General features: G+C 39.2%; 1 protein-coding gene across 1 annotated transcript in view; it reads right to left on the bottom strand.

The window, feature by feature from the left end:
• Window positions 1-14173, bottom strand: part of HSD17B12 (hydroxysteroid 17-beta dehydrogenase 12) — a 168169-nt gene that overhangs the window by 36111 nt on the left and 117885 nt on the right. The window contains exons 5-6 of the mRNA XM_081240077.1: window positions 5616-5680; window positions 4725-4769 (exon numbers count right to left, since the gene is read on the bottom strand). Coding sequence (XP_081096203.1) covers window positions 4725-4769; window positions 5616-5680 — 110 coding nt within the window. The remainder of the gene's footprint in view (window positions 1-4724; window positions 4770-5615; window positions 5681-14173) is intronic.

The following is a 14173-nucleotide window of genomic DNA, read 5'->3' as shown; positions in this document are numbered from 1 at the left end:
GCAGACATCCATGCCCTGGTTCCCCACATATCCAGCCACCAGAAAACCTTGTAAGCTCCTAGAGCCAGACTAACTTTCATCTTCTTTTAAGTTACCCCAGGGCTCCAAACAGCCACTGATACTGAAAATGTAGCCCTGGCCCTGCAACATAACACAGTCAACTAAAGGACAATAGGCACAATTCATCAAAACATACTATAGAGCAAATCACAGCAGCACGAAAGAACACTAAACCTGGGAGCGATAGACACAGAACTCCATCAAGGTGAATGCCCCTTCTCAGTACAAGATCAACACACATACCATAAAATACACATTGCCAGGCCACTCTGCCACTAGAACTGTCTTTCTAAAATGTACACCAGATCACACCTTGTTTCTACTTTAAGGCTCTCTGCCCTCTTGAGCACAGCACTCAAGGACCTGCACAATCATGTCCTAATTTTCTTTTCTGGCCACTGCACACCACTCACCTCCTGTTTGATCAAACCATATCCATACCTGAACAGTCACTAGTCCACTGTGTTACAGAGATGAGAATGACCCGGATCCTGCCTATAGTACAGTGAAGACTAACTGGCTGTCCTCCAGATGTTACTAATTCCATGATGAATAAATCAAGAATTTTGAATTGTTTTTCCACTAAAAGTACCTATCACAAAGGGACAGGAAAATGCATATTTACATGAAAGATAAATTAAAGGATGATTATTTGGCTTAATGAAAAAGTGTTTTAAACAGCAAACTCCCTTAGTGCTTTGTAAATGGGATGTGACTTGCAAAAAGAGGTTCACATATAAAAATTTTAAGCATATATCCAGCTCTTCTGCTGGTGACACTTCCCATCAGTATGGCTCACAATATGATAGGGCATGATGTTTTAATAAGTTGGCATTTGTCTCTAACTCATTTCGTGGGAAAAAGTATCCATGCCCATGGGAAAAAAGAAAGTGGAAGAGGAAGAATAAAGGGGTGGGAGAAGCATTTTATAATTTGTCAAGATACTAGGACTGGTGCATCATCATTATTTCAGCGTTACTTTAAAGAAAACTGAAAGATCCTCTCCAGTGCTGTGGGACTGGTGGTGCTTCATCCATATCTCCCGCCACTGTACTACTCACCTTTAAGCAGGGCCATGAGGTGACCACCACCAGCACACACTGATCTGTGCTCAGATGCTGGTTGAAGGATGCGGTGTGTGACTGCAGTGCACAGCAAGCTGACTGGTTCTCACAGATCAAGGTCAGGACCTTGGCCTTTTATCACTACTATTCTGTAGACTGCCAGCCCAAAATGCATGTTTTCAGAGACAGAGGAAGCCAGGGTTTTAGAGTGTAAGGGTATACAAACACAGAAGTACTGACAAGCAGGAGATCTCAGGTGAAGATACTAATGTATCTAGAGTAAAAACTTTGCACAGTTTCTCTGATAGAGGAATTAAAATTATCAGGAGACTAATTTGGAGCTAGCATTAACAATGCTATAGGATGGACCTAGAGTCTGACATACAGAGTGAAGTAAGTTCAGAAAGAGAAAAACAAATACCGGATGCTAACACACATATATAGCATCTAAAAAAACGGTACTGATGAACCTAGTGGCAGGGCAGGAACAAAGACACAGATGTAGAGAATGGACTTGAGGACACAGTAGGGGAAGGGGAAGCTGGCAGAAAGTGAGAGAGTAGCATTTATATATACACACAACCAAATGTAAAATGGATGGCTAGTGGGAAGCTGCTGCACAGCACAGTGAGATCAGCTCGGTGCTTTGTGACCACCTAGAGGGGTGGCATAGGGAGGGTGGGAGGGAGGCTCAAGAGGGAGGGGATATGGGGATATATGTATACATATAGCTGATTCACTTTGTTGTACAGCAGAAACTAACACAACATTGTAAAGCAATTATACTCCAATAAAGATATTTTTTAAAACCCCACAATTCTATAAAATACAATTTAAACACTGGAAAATATTTTTCATGATTAATTCATTACAATATATTATGAAACACATGTACATAATAAAACACTCATTTTTTAACTCTCATTATTTTAAGCATTTGGCCAAACGTATTAGAAAAGATTATCAAAACAATAGTACAAATCAGTTATTTCAAAAGGCAAAACCATAAAACAAACTATAGACTAGAAGTGATATTAATTTTGATCAAAAAATTTGCTTGCTATGGGACTTCCCTGGTGGTCCAGTGGTAAAGAATCTGTCTTCCAATGTTGCGGATGCAGGTTCGATCTCTGGTCTGGGAACTAAGATCCCACATGCCGCGGGGCAACTAAGCCTGCGTGCCACAACAAGAGAGCTGGCAGGCTGCAAACTACAGAACCCATGCACTCTGGAACCTGTGAGCCACTGCTAGAGAGAAGCCTGCGTGCTGCAACAAAGAGCCCACGCGCCGCTACAAAAAGATCCCACATGCCAAAACGAAGACCCGATGCAGCCAAAAATAATAATAATAATAATTTGCTTGCTAAAAAAGTAACAGTTGCACATGTTTACTAAAAATCTTTATCATCTCTGAGTTTAACAAAGTAATAGAAACATTTTTTAGAGGCTTTAGTATGATCTGGGCACTATTCTAAAGAGGTTTACACATATTACCTTGTTTAATTCCCAAAACAACTCTGTGAGGTAAAGAGAACTATCATCCTCAATTTATAGATGAAAAACTGAAGCACAGAGGGTAAGTAATTCACTCAAGGCCATACAACTAGTAAATGATGGAGTTATCTAATTAACTTGAAACCTCATACAGATTATTGAAGAACGATTACATTTACATAGTATGCCAAGGGAAATACCTTTAAAACTATACAGATACATGCACATTAACCACATTTTTTGTTTGTTTTGTTTTGTTTTTTTTAATTTCTTTATTTTTGGGGTGCATTGGGTTTTTGTTGCTGGACGCAGGCTTTCTCTAGTTGCGGTGAGCGGGGTCTACTCTTCGTTGCGGTGTGCGGGCTTCTCATTGCGGTGGCTTCTCTTGTTGCAGAGCACGGGCTCTAGGCACGCGGGCTTCAGTAGTTGTGGCACGCAGGCTCAGTAGTTGTGGCTTGCGGGCTCTAGAGTGCAGGCTCAGTAGTTGTGGCACACGGGCTTAGTTGCTCCGCGGCATGTGGGATCTTCCCGGACCAGGGCTCGAACCTCTGTCCCCTGCATTGGCAGGCAGATTCTTAACCACTGCGCCACCAGGGAAGTCCCCTTAACCACATTTTAAAAGCATTAATTTTCTGCATGTGGGACTTGATCCAAAGCTAATCACAGATGCACTTGTTTGTATTGATAGTTTGCCTCACAAACTACTTGAGAAAAAATCTTGGTTAATAACAACAACGAAAGAGATATAGCAATTATTTGTTTTATAAAATTATTTGTCATATTATAATATGATTCATTAGAGGTGCCTTTAGGTAGCAAGCTACCAAATGTTACACAGTGTGCACGCATCAACAATGTAGCTTTCTTTTTGGTAGAGCTGGTTTACCTGAATCAACCATATTGCTAAAGACTGAAATTATAAAGACTGAATTAACTACATACTTTAAAAGCAACATATAGGTTACACAGGGAGAAGCACGGCCATATATGAAAAGCTGACCAAGGGTTAAGATTTTAGGGACCTTGAACTTGAAATCAACCATGTAAGGGTTATGATTTCTCAGGAAATGAAGACCCAAGGAGAGATTTTCTTTTAAATATCACAATAGAAAAAAGGATCAAGACTATGCCATCGAGTAAAAATTAATAATTATGTTCCTATTTATATTTACCTGGTCACTTCTAATAGTTTTGAGCTAAATGTTTTTTTGGTTTTCTTAAATTAGTACGTAAGAGTTAATGAAAATAATTAGGCTTTTCCAACAGTATGTTCAAATTTAAACTACCCAACATTACGTATGGAAATTCTGCCTCAGGCAATATTTTCTTCTGGTCTGGTATGTATAATCAAGGTGTGATATCTCATTGTAGTTACTGTTAAAATAGAAGGGGAAATGGGAATTCCCTGGCAGTCCAGTGGTTAGGACTCCATACTTTCACTGCAGGGGTTCGATCCCTGGTCAGGGAACTAAGATCCTGCATGTCGCACAGTGTGACAAAAAAAAAAAAAAAAAAAAGAAGGGGAAATGGTGTTCAGATGCTCATACTTCCTAGCTATTCGTCCTTTTATCATATATTAGCTGTGGTGTCTTTTGTTGGCATATACGAGTGACATGGCTATAATGAATGCCTAGCAACTAGAAATGAGGGTAGTTTTCATGTGTGGCTGATAAAAATCACTCTTATTTACTCTGTGGTCCCACACTCCCCATGCAGTGCTTTCCCACAACATTTAGCTCGTCACCTTACGTAGACCACAGGGGATATGGAATGGAAACAATTTACCAGTGATGAATTATATCTAGATGAAAACTTTGTAAAAAAATCCATCTTCAGCCTAACTTAGTTTGTATAGTCCCAGGGCCTACTACAGTGCTTGCGTATAGGAGGCATTTAATAAATGTTCATTTGTTAAAAAGTAAAACTACACAGACACCTGTTTGGTATTTAGTTCTATTTCCTGAAGACACGAGGAAATAGCTTGCTTTCATCTGGAATATGTACTTACATCAAAACAAGAGCTGACTGATGTGAACAAACTGATTTAGTGTTTTTAAATAGAAAAAAAACAAAAGAAGATGACATATTTATAAAGAAGCTGCTTACCTTGCAAACAGAAAGAACATTAATATTTATCAGTTTCTTGATGGTCTGCAAAAGAAATATTGATAATTTTATTTAGATTTGATCATGTAAGTAACCATATTAGATACATATGTAAGTGATCCAGAGATGCATTGAAAGTTTCCCCAGATACAGTAAAGAACTTGGAAAATGAGAGGAGTTGGGGCAAAGAGGCAGATTTTATTTTACTCTGTGTTATAGTACTTTTCTACCAAATGCAGCAATTCATACTAATATACAAAATTCAAGGTATATGTACAAGTGAAATGTGCAAGCAAAAAGACATACTAAACCTAAAATAAATATGCAGTTTCCTCTCTGCTAACATGGAAAGGAGAAATTATTGAATCTAAGGTTTTCAACAAATTTTTTAATTTACATATTCCTTCAATGATATGCTTTTCTAGTTTTTATTAAAGAATTATACATGCATCAAGGATATAGCTTTCATTTTGGTAGAGCTAGTTTATCTGAATCAACCATATTGCTTTATATTGATATTAACACATTTATGGTTTTTAAATTGATGTTTAGAATCCTGATACTTAAACAGAGCTGTTTTGATATAATAAAAGTGATAATAAAAAACTGGAGCTATTATAGAAGCTGGCTCTGTACAAATGAGGTGATAAATATTTTCTCACTCAATCCTTCTAACATCTCTGTAAAGCTGCCTATTTTACAGACAGGAGAATGGAGACTAAGTATGGTTGGGTCATTCCCCAGGTAACTCAGGAAGAGTAGAAGGACCAGGGTGTGAACCTCGGCCGTTAGTTGGACTCTAGTGCTCAGAGCCTGAACGTTATACCATATTGTCTCACACACACCTACGTGCATTCTTTTTGTGACCATAATCTATAAAGAATGACTTACATTGTCCAAGTCAGGAACATCCAAAAAGTATTCCGGATACTCATACGACATTCCCACATTGTTCACTGAAATAAGACAAGATCATTAGCTGGCTGACATATACATTTTAGAGATTTATTGAAAAAAAAGAGATTACAGATATCAAGACTAAGATGATACACACAATTATATAAAATGCTGTTTATGCCTAGAGTGACCTGTCCAAGATCTACCTGTAGGGACAGTTCAAATGTTTCTTCCTTCATTAAGCCTTTCTATACCCAACCCCTGGCAAAAGGACTTTTTATTTGCCTCTCAATTGCCCTAGCACCTTGAAGTATGTGTGTATTCTGCCTCTGTAATACAATTATTTGTAGATATTGCTTAACCCCTCTCTAGATCTTCAATTTTCATAGTGTAGTAGAAAGAGCAGAAAGTACTATTATGTAGGAGACCGGAAACTTGAGTTCTACTTATCACTGTTTCAGAAAACGTGTGAATTGGGGTAAGTCACGCATGATACACATCTCAGTTTCTTTACCTCTTAAATGAGAGCTCATTTAATCATTCAGCAAAATTTACCATTCATCTATGTGCAAGACGTGTCAGGAACTAGAAAAACCATAAAGAAAAAGGCAGTTTCTGGCATCATGGAGCAAACTATCCAGTAGGAAGAGAAAGGCATTAAACAAAAAGGATTAAAACAATTATTTCATTGCAAAGTACAGAGTGCTGTGGGAGCCTGTCCCAGACCTCATGTGGGATATGCGGGAAGGCTTGAAGTTCACAGGGGTTAAATAACTTGCGCAAGGTCATAGAGCAAAGTAAGGCTAGGATTCAAACTCAGGAAATTTGACTTCAGAGGCTAGGCTCTTAACCACTACTTTAAAGCCATCCTATGCCTTCATTCAGTATTCAGTTCAGGAAAAACTGTAATAATTGGATAATAAACAGAAATCTGACAGCAATGTTTAATAAAACTGTAGAGTATTAGAAAGGAAAGGTTTCAGTAGCAAAAAGATAATGAAATTCTCATCATTCTGCTCAAGCTTATAAGGAATTGTGCCTGATAAACCTGATAGTAGTAATAGTAACTTCTTCAATAGACTAACAAAATTAGCAGTTCAAAGGAACTCAATAAGAGTTCTGTATTTAGCAGTAAGCCAGTCACTTCAGGCTGTGAGTCTCAAGATTTTACTGGTACAATTCGGTCAGGATGGCTTGAACAAGATCACTGAAACCTGTCTGAAAAGTCTGTAGGCAAAGGACAGTAGCAAAGCAAACTGTATTTAATTCAGATTCTTGCCCATCTGAATAGGGATGGTATCTAAACAAAAAAATAGCAGGTTCAAATCCATTTTTATTTTTATTTTATTCAAAAGGTTCTCCACCCACCAGAGGTCTAGGAATCAATTCTATAAAAGATCTGTTAACAATTAAGCCAAAACTAGTTGAAGGTGAGGGTTTATGTTCATTCAACTTTGTCTTAACCATCTACAGAGTTATAAAGGATGAATGTCTTATTTACAATGTTACTAAGAGAAACAGCAACAACCAAAATATCTGTTAAAACACTGTGCATAAACAAAATATTCTTTACAAAGTCAGTTTAAGATTACGGAATCCTCAAGGAAAGGTTTTTGCCAAATTGTAACATTCTTCACGATTTCAAGAAAATGCTGTCGGGGACTTCTCTGGTGGTCCAGTGGTTAAGACTCCACACTCCCAATGCAGGGGGCCCGGGTTCGATCCCTGGTCAGGTAACTAGATCCCACATGCCGCAACTAAAAGATCCTGCATGCCACAACAAAAAGACCCCGCGTGCCACAACTAAGACCCAGCACAGCCAAATAAACAAATAAATATTTCTTTTAAAATAAAATAAAGAAAATGCTGTCACATACAGCAAACTCCATCTCTTTTCACTCTCCTGTATCTAGAAAACTTTCTGTCTTCAGATCTCTTTCTAGCTCATGGAAATACTAATGCTCTATTTCAAAATTGTAAAGAAAATTGAATAGTATAATTATAAATATTTAAAGTCCAGATATGGATTAAAGAAAAAAATCCAGGAACTTTGTAAGCAGCAGTTAACTTTGCTATCTTTGCAACTTCTGTTACAAGGCCAAAGTCGAGGTAAGGAAGCCCACACATAACTAAGCAAGCAAGGAAGTGTTACTCTGGGTAAGGCTGTATTTACAACAGAAAATCTTCAGATCTGTCTCTGCTAATTGAGCAAAGGAAAGCCATCAAAGCTATTTACTCATACAGTGAAAACGTGATCATCTATTTAACACAACTCTAAAAGAAAACACAGTCAACTCTGGGAACATTAACCCAAAGAAATAAACAGCATCATGTATAAGGGTTATACTTTTTTTTTTTTCTTTTGCGGTACGCGGGCCTCTTACTGTTGTGGCCTCTCCCGTTGCGGAGCACAGGCTCCGGATGCGCAGGCTCAGCGGCCATGGCTCACGGGCCCAGCCACTCCGCGGCATGTGGGATCTTCCCGGACCGGGGCACGAACCCGTGTCCCCTGCATCGGCAGGCGGACTCTCAACCACTGCACCATCAGGGAAGCCCAAGGGTTATACTTTTATAACCAAAAATACACACAGAAAAGCAAAAGGTGTTAAAGCTGGAACAGATGTTTCAGAGCACTGAGCCTGATTTTATGAAGGGAAGTACACGTCAAGGTCACACTGGCAAGTTGTCCTTTACTAGGGACTAGGACTCTTAAATCCCTCCCTGCTTTATTAGTTGCACATTTTGCTAGTGGAATATATGCTACCCATATTGTCTTCACAATAAGTAATCACTTCAGGGTGCTATTATTTAAAAGTTAAAGAAAAACAACTGTTGCTCTCAAACAGCTATTTCCATAAATTGCACAATAATGTGAATCTTTTGGAAAAGGCAAACTCATTGCAATTTTATTTTGAGACATTAGGTGGCAGCAACAGCCAAACAGCAGGCGGAAAGCTTTCAGGGACTTGGAAAAGGAAGAAAACAGGCTTTGGGTAGGAGGAAAGGATGGAAATATTTCCATTATAATTTAATCTCATTTAGAATGGGTGCATGCAATGCCATCTTCTTATATTACAGGATTCACCAAACCAAACAATGCCACAAGTTGTTCCAACATTTTTCAGATAGTTGAAAATCCCTCTTAAATGGTAGCATTTTAAATTGGCATTAAATATCTGTTCATTAGTGAGTTTTCTTGAATACTTCAAGTGAGGCACCTGAGACAGATTGAACATTTTCTGTTCAATGACCTGAAAAAGCCTTTTAACTCGTGTAACACACCGTGTCTTTCAGAAAACGAGGTATGTCCATATAATCTCAGAATTCCAACCACCACAGAACCATGAACATATAAACTACTTCCCATCAGTTTCTCAGTGGAGTTCCAAGACTGGGAAGAGCTCAGCAGAAGAGATGAGGCAGATGGAGAACAGAGGTGAACACAGACCATGAACAACGACAGGTAAGTGGAAAGAAGGAGGTGGCGAGATCCTCGCAGGGAGGAACTGTCAGCGCGCCGTGTTCAGCAGCGCTCTCCACGTTCGCCATCCAGAACTTTCTAAAACAACAATACTGATATGTATAGTACTTCAGACTCAGAAAATACACAGAGTATTTCTGAATGTTATATATATAAATATTCTAAATTGCATTATACTACTGTTTAAAAATCACTTCCACATCTCACACTTTTTAAAAATGACAAGAACATACACAAGATTTGTTTCTTCTAAATTCATTTGCTGCTGCTTCTGACCTCACTGGACTTAGAATCCTTTATCAAAACCAGCTGCTATAGAGATAATGATGTCATTAGGAAATTAGATTTTTGGTATCTGGGTTGGGCATGCGGGAGGAGCAAATGACAATAAATTAGTAGAGAATAAAAGTCCATCTGAACAAACACAATAATAACAGATATGGGTAACCACACAGAGACCACCTTCAACCTGCTACCTTTTCCAGATTAATCGGACATAAGAAATCAAGTTGGTTTAAAAATACACTGCCTACAAACACATGAAAGGATGCTCAACATCACTAATCATTAGAGAAAGGCAAATCAAAACTGCAGTGAGGTATCACCTCACACCAGTGAGAATGGCCATCATCAAAAAATCTACAAACAATAAATGCTGGAGAGGGTGTGGAGAAAACAGAACCTTCTTGCACTGTTGGTGGGAATATAAATTGACACAGCCACTAATGGAGAACAGTATGGAGGTTCCTTAAAAAACTAAAAATAGGGCTTCCCTGGTGGCGCAGTGGTTGAGGGTCCGCCTGCCGATGCAGGGGACACGGGTTCGTGCCCCGGTCCGGGAAGATCCCACATGCCACCGAGCGGCTAGGCCCGTGAGCCATGGCCGCTGAGACTGCGCGTCCGGAGCCTGTGCTCCGCAACGGGAGAGGCCACAACAGTGAGAGGCCCGCATACCGCAAAAATAAGTAAGTAAGTAAGTAAGTAAGTAAGTAAATAAATAAATAAATAAAAAATAGAACTACCATACGACTCAGCAATCCCACTACTGGGCATATACCCTGAGAAAACCATAATTCAAAAAGAGTTATGTACCACAATGTTCACTGCAGCTCTATTTACAATAGCCAGGGCATGGAAGCAACCTAAATGTCCACCAACAGATGAACGGATAAAAAAGATGTGGCACATATATACAATGGAATATTACTCAGCCATAAAAAGAAACGAAATTTAGTTATTTGTAGTGACGTGGATGGACCTAGAGACTATCATACCGAGTGAAGTAAGGCAGAAAAAGAAAAACAAATACCATATGCTAACATATATATGGAATCTAAACAAAAAAAAGGGTTCTGAAGAACCTAGAGGCAGGAGAGGTATAAAGACGCAGACGTAGAGAATGGACTTGAGGACACGGAGAGGGGGAAGGGTAAGCTGGGACGAAGTGAGAGAGTGGCATGGACATATATACTCTACCAAATGTAAAACAGATAGCTAGTGGGAAGCAGCTGCATAGCACAGGGAGATCAGCTCCGTGCTTTGTGACCACCTAGAGGGGTGGGATAGGGAGGATGGGAGGGAGACGCAACAGGAAGGAGATATGGGGATATATGTATATGTATAGCTGATTCACTTTGTTATAAAGCAGAAACTAACACACCATTGTAAAGCAATTATACTCCAATAAAGACATTAAAAAAATACACTGCCTAATGGTTGGGCTTCCTAATATATATGAAATAATGCAAAGTCTTCTGTATCTCCTTATCATATCAAAGTAGAAAATATTATAGTAAGTTTACATTTTGGTCACATTTGTAGTTGGATACACTAATGCAGTTCAAGCACCCATATGAAGACTAGAGAAATGGAAAACCTATTAGAGTTTGCTAATAAAAATGAATTTTTAAAAATGCTGCTACCTCACTATATTTCAAAATATACTGAATTTTTAAAAGGTAGGGGCTTCCCTGGTGGCGCAGTGGTTAAGAATCCGCCTGCCGATGCAGGGGACACGGATTTGAGCCCTGGTTGGGGAAGATCCCACATGACGCGGAGCAACTAAGCCCGTGCACCACAACTACTGAGCCTACACTCTAGAGCCCACAAGCCACAACTACTGAGTCCACATGACACAACTACTGCAGCCCGCGCGCTTAGAGCCCGTGCTCCAAAACAAGAGAAGCCACCACAATGAGAAGCATGCACAACGCAACGAAGAGTAGCCCCCGCTCATCACAACTAGAGAAAGCCCGTGTGCAGCAACGAAGACCCAATATAGCCAAAAAAATAAAATAAATTTTAAAAATAAATAAAATAAAATAAATTAAAAAAATAAAAATGTAGACGCAAGTAACAGCAAAAGTAGGGAGAAACACCTCCTGTCTTAAGCTTTTGAACTAGGAGGGGATGGATCTTGGAGTCCAATAGACCCAAATTTCAGTCCTGGCTCTACTATTACCAGATCTTAACAAGATGCAGGTGATTTCACCCCAACAAGCCTCAGTTTCCTCATCGCCTTTATATAAAATACAGATAAGAATTAAATGATAATATGCATAAAATCTTTAACCCAATGCCTGGAACATACTAGTATGTTAATAAATGGAGGAGAAAGAGTTGTTATTGTTGTGTGGTCATTTATTCAACAAGTATTCACTGAACTCCTATTTTGCACCCAACACTACCATAGCGGCTGCAGCAAGACAACCAAGGTCTCTCTGTTTTTACTGTTCATGACCAGCACTGAAGTGGAGAGATCCTTCTAAAAGAGAGCTCTAGGCAACAGTTAACCAGAATAACTTTATACTGACGAATTTATCCTAATTGCTCCTTTACCCTCTTTACTTCATTCGAGAGGATCTAATCTTACCGTCTGCAGAGTTTGGAAAGTGATGCAAAGAAAATTTCTTCTTTGCCTTATTTAACATATTGCTGTAGCTAGCACATGTTCATACTCTGACAGATGATATTTGGAACACCAAGTAAAACATTTTGCAAACTTTACAGTTTTCCTACACTTGCGAGTAGCAATTTCTAAATAAAAGAGAGTTTACAAGGCTTTAAATCTGCAGCGCTTTTACTCAGAAATTGAAAAATTAAGATTGAGTCAGAAGCAACACAACAGAACATTTCACCTCAGCTGTTTAATTATAAATTGCTACGTGACGCTATTACAAAACCACATAAGATGTGCCACACATAAAGTTGAAAGAGAGAATGAAGAAAGAAGGACGGCAGGAGGTTGGTAGTTAAATCTCAGCGAACAGGAGGAATACGTTATCAATTTCATGAATTACGGTTCTACTTACATTTCTGAAATCACAGCTAATTACCCAGTTTTAAGTTAAAGGTTTTGCTTTAATTAATACCATTAGTGGTTTTCAAATAAAAGGAAATACATATGAATTCAAAGTCTTATTCTCACTTTGGAAGTCCAATCTCATTCAATACATCTAATGGAACTATAAGGCACTATACTTAGTCTAATAATGTTCCTGATGAATCTCCTAAAAATTCCATGTACCTATTCTGCTTGCCATGATGGGCTCCATCAGGCTTCTGCTTCATTCAGCACAAAGGAGGGCATTTATACCAGATGCCACTGTCTACTTGAAACTCCACCTGGCCACAGCTCTCTCAAGTTTAACATAACCCAAAACGAAATCATCATTCCTCTCTACAGAACTGTCCTGGCTCACGGTCTCCTGTCTTAGAGAAATCGCAGCCAGTTGCTCAAGCTGACCTGGAGGTTGCTAATTAGCAATTGTATAACCCTGGACAAGGCATTTAATCACAGTAAGCCTGTTTTCTGTCTGTAAAATGGGTATAGAAATATTAACATCTACCTTATAGGATTGCTGGGGATTAAATGAGATTCATTAGCATGATGCGTGGCATATAAAAAATACTTAATGAAGCTTGGCAATAATAATTAAAAACAACAAACTACTATTATTCTTCACTCCTTCTGTCAGACAAGACTTCTGATGAGGACCTCATCAGAAATTAGTCCTATTTCTATTTCCTAAACATGTCTCTAGTCAATTCACTTCTATCCATTCCCATTGCCATCATCCTAATATAAGCCATCCTCATCTTATATTTCATTGCTGAAATAACCTTACTGGTCTCTTTGTGTCAACTCTTGCCCCTTCCACTTGGGGCAGAATGATCTCTCTAAAATTCTAGGATGATATCAATTTGCTGCTTATAACTCTACAATGTCTACACTGTCCTTACAATAAAGTCCAAACATATCAACCTGGTTTTCTAAAGCCTCCTGGGATATGGTGCTGCTTAATCTCCAGACTCTAGCACTATCCCCTTTGCATTCACGCTCTAGACTTACATATCTTCTGTCAGTTCCTCCAACTTGCCAAGCACATTCACCTCAGAGTACATAACTGTTTTGTACATACTGTTTCTTCTACCGGGAAACATCTCTTCTCCCAGGGTTAATCAGCATTGAGGTCTCAACTTAAAAATTACTTTCTCAGAGAGATCATCTCCAATACTCTTAGCTTCCTCCATAACATACCCTGTCATTAAATGCAACACATTCCCAATTACTGGTTCACTGGCTGTCTTCTATGAAACCAAAAACAATATCAGTTTTGTTTACTGCTATATCTCTGGAATTATACTTCTTGAAGGAGTTAGTGTATGACTGACGGATGAATCAATCAACAAATAGGAAAGAAAGAGGACCTTCAAGATAGCAGAGGAGTAAGACATGGAGATCACCTTCCTCCCCACAGATACATCAAAAATACATCTACATGTGGAACAACTCCTACAGAACACCTACTGAATGCTGGCAGAAGACCTCAGACTTCCCAAAAGGCAAGAAACTCCCCACGTACCAGGCTGTGTGGCTGACAGGGTCTTGGTGCTCCAGCTCGGTGTCAGGCCTAAGCCTTGGAGGTGGGAGAGCCGAATTCAGAACACTGGACCACCAGAGACCTCTCCGCCCCATGTAATATCAATTGGTGAGAGCTCTCCCAGAGATCTCCGTCTCAACGCTAAGATCCAGCTCCACTCAACGACCAGCAAGCTCCACTGCTGGATG

Source organism: Mesoplodon bidens (assembly GCF_964165515.1).
Source record: "Mesoplodon bidens genome assembly, chromosome: 7".
NCBI lineage: Eukaryota > Metazoa > Chordata > Mammalia > Artiodactyla > Ziphiidae > Mesoplodon > Mesoplodon bidens.
Note: the sequence above shows the minus strand (reverse complement) of the source record. Positions and strands in the feature narration are given on the sequence as shown.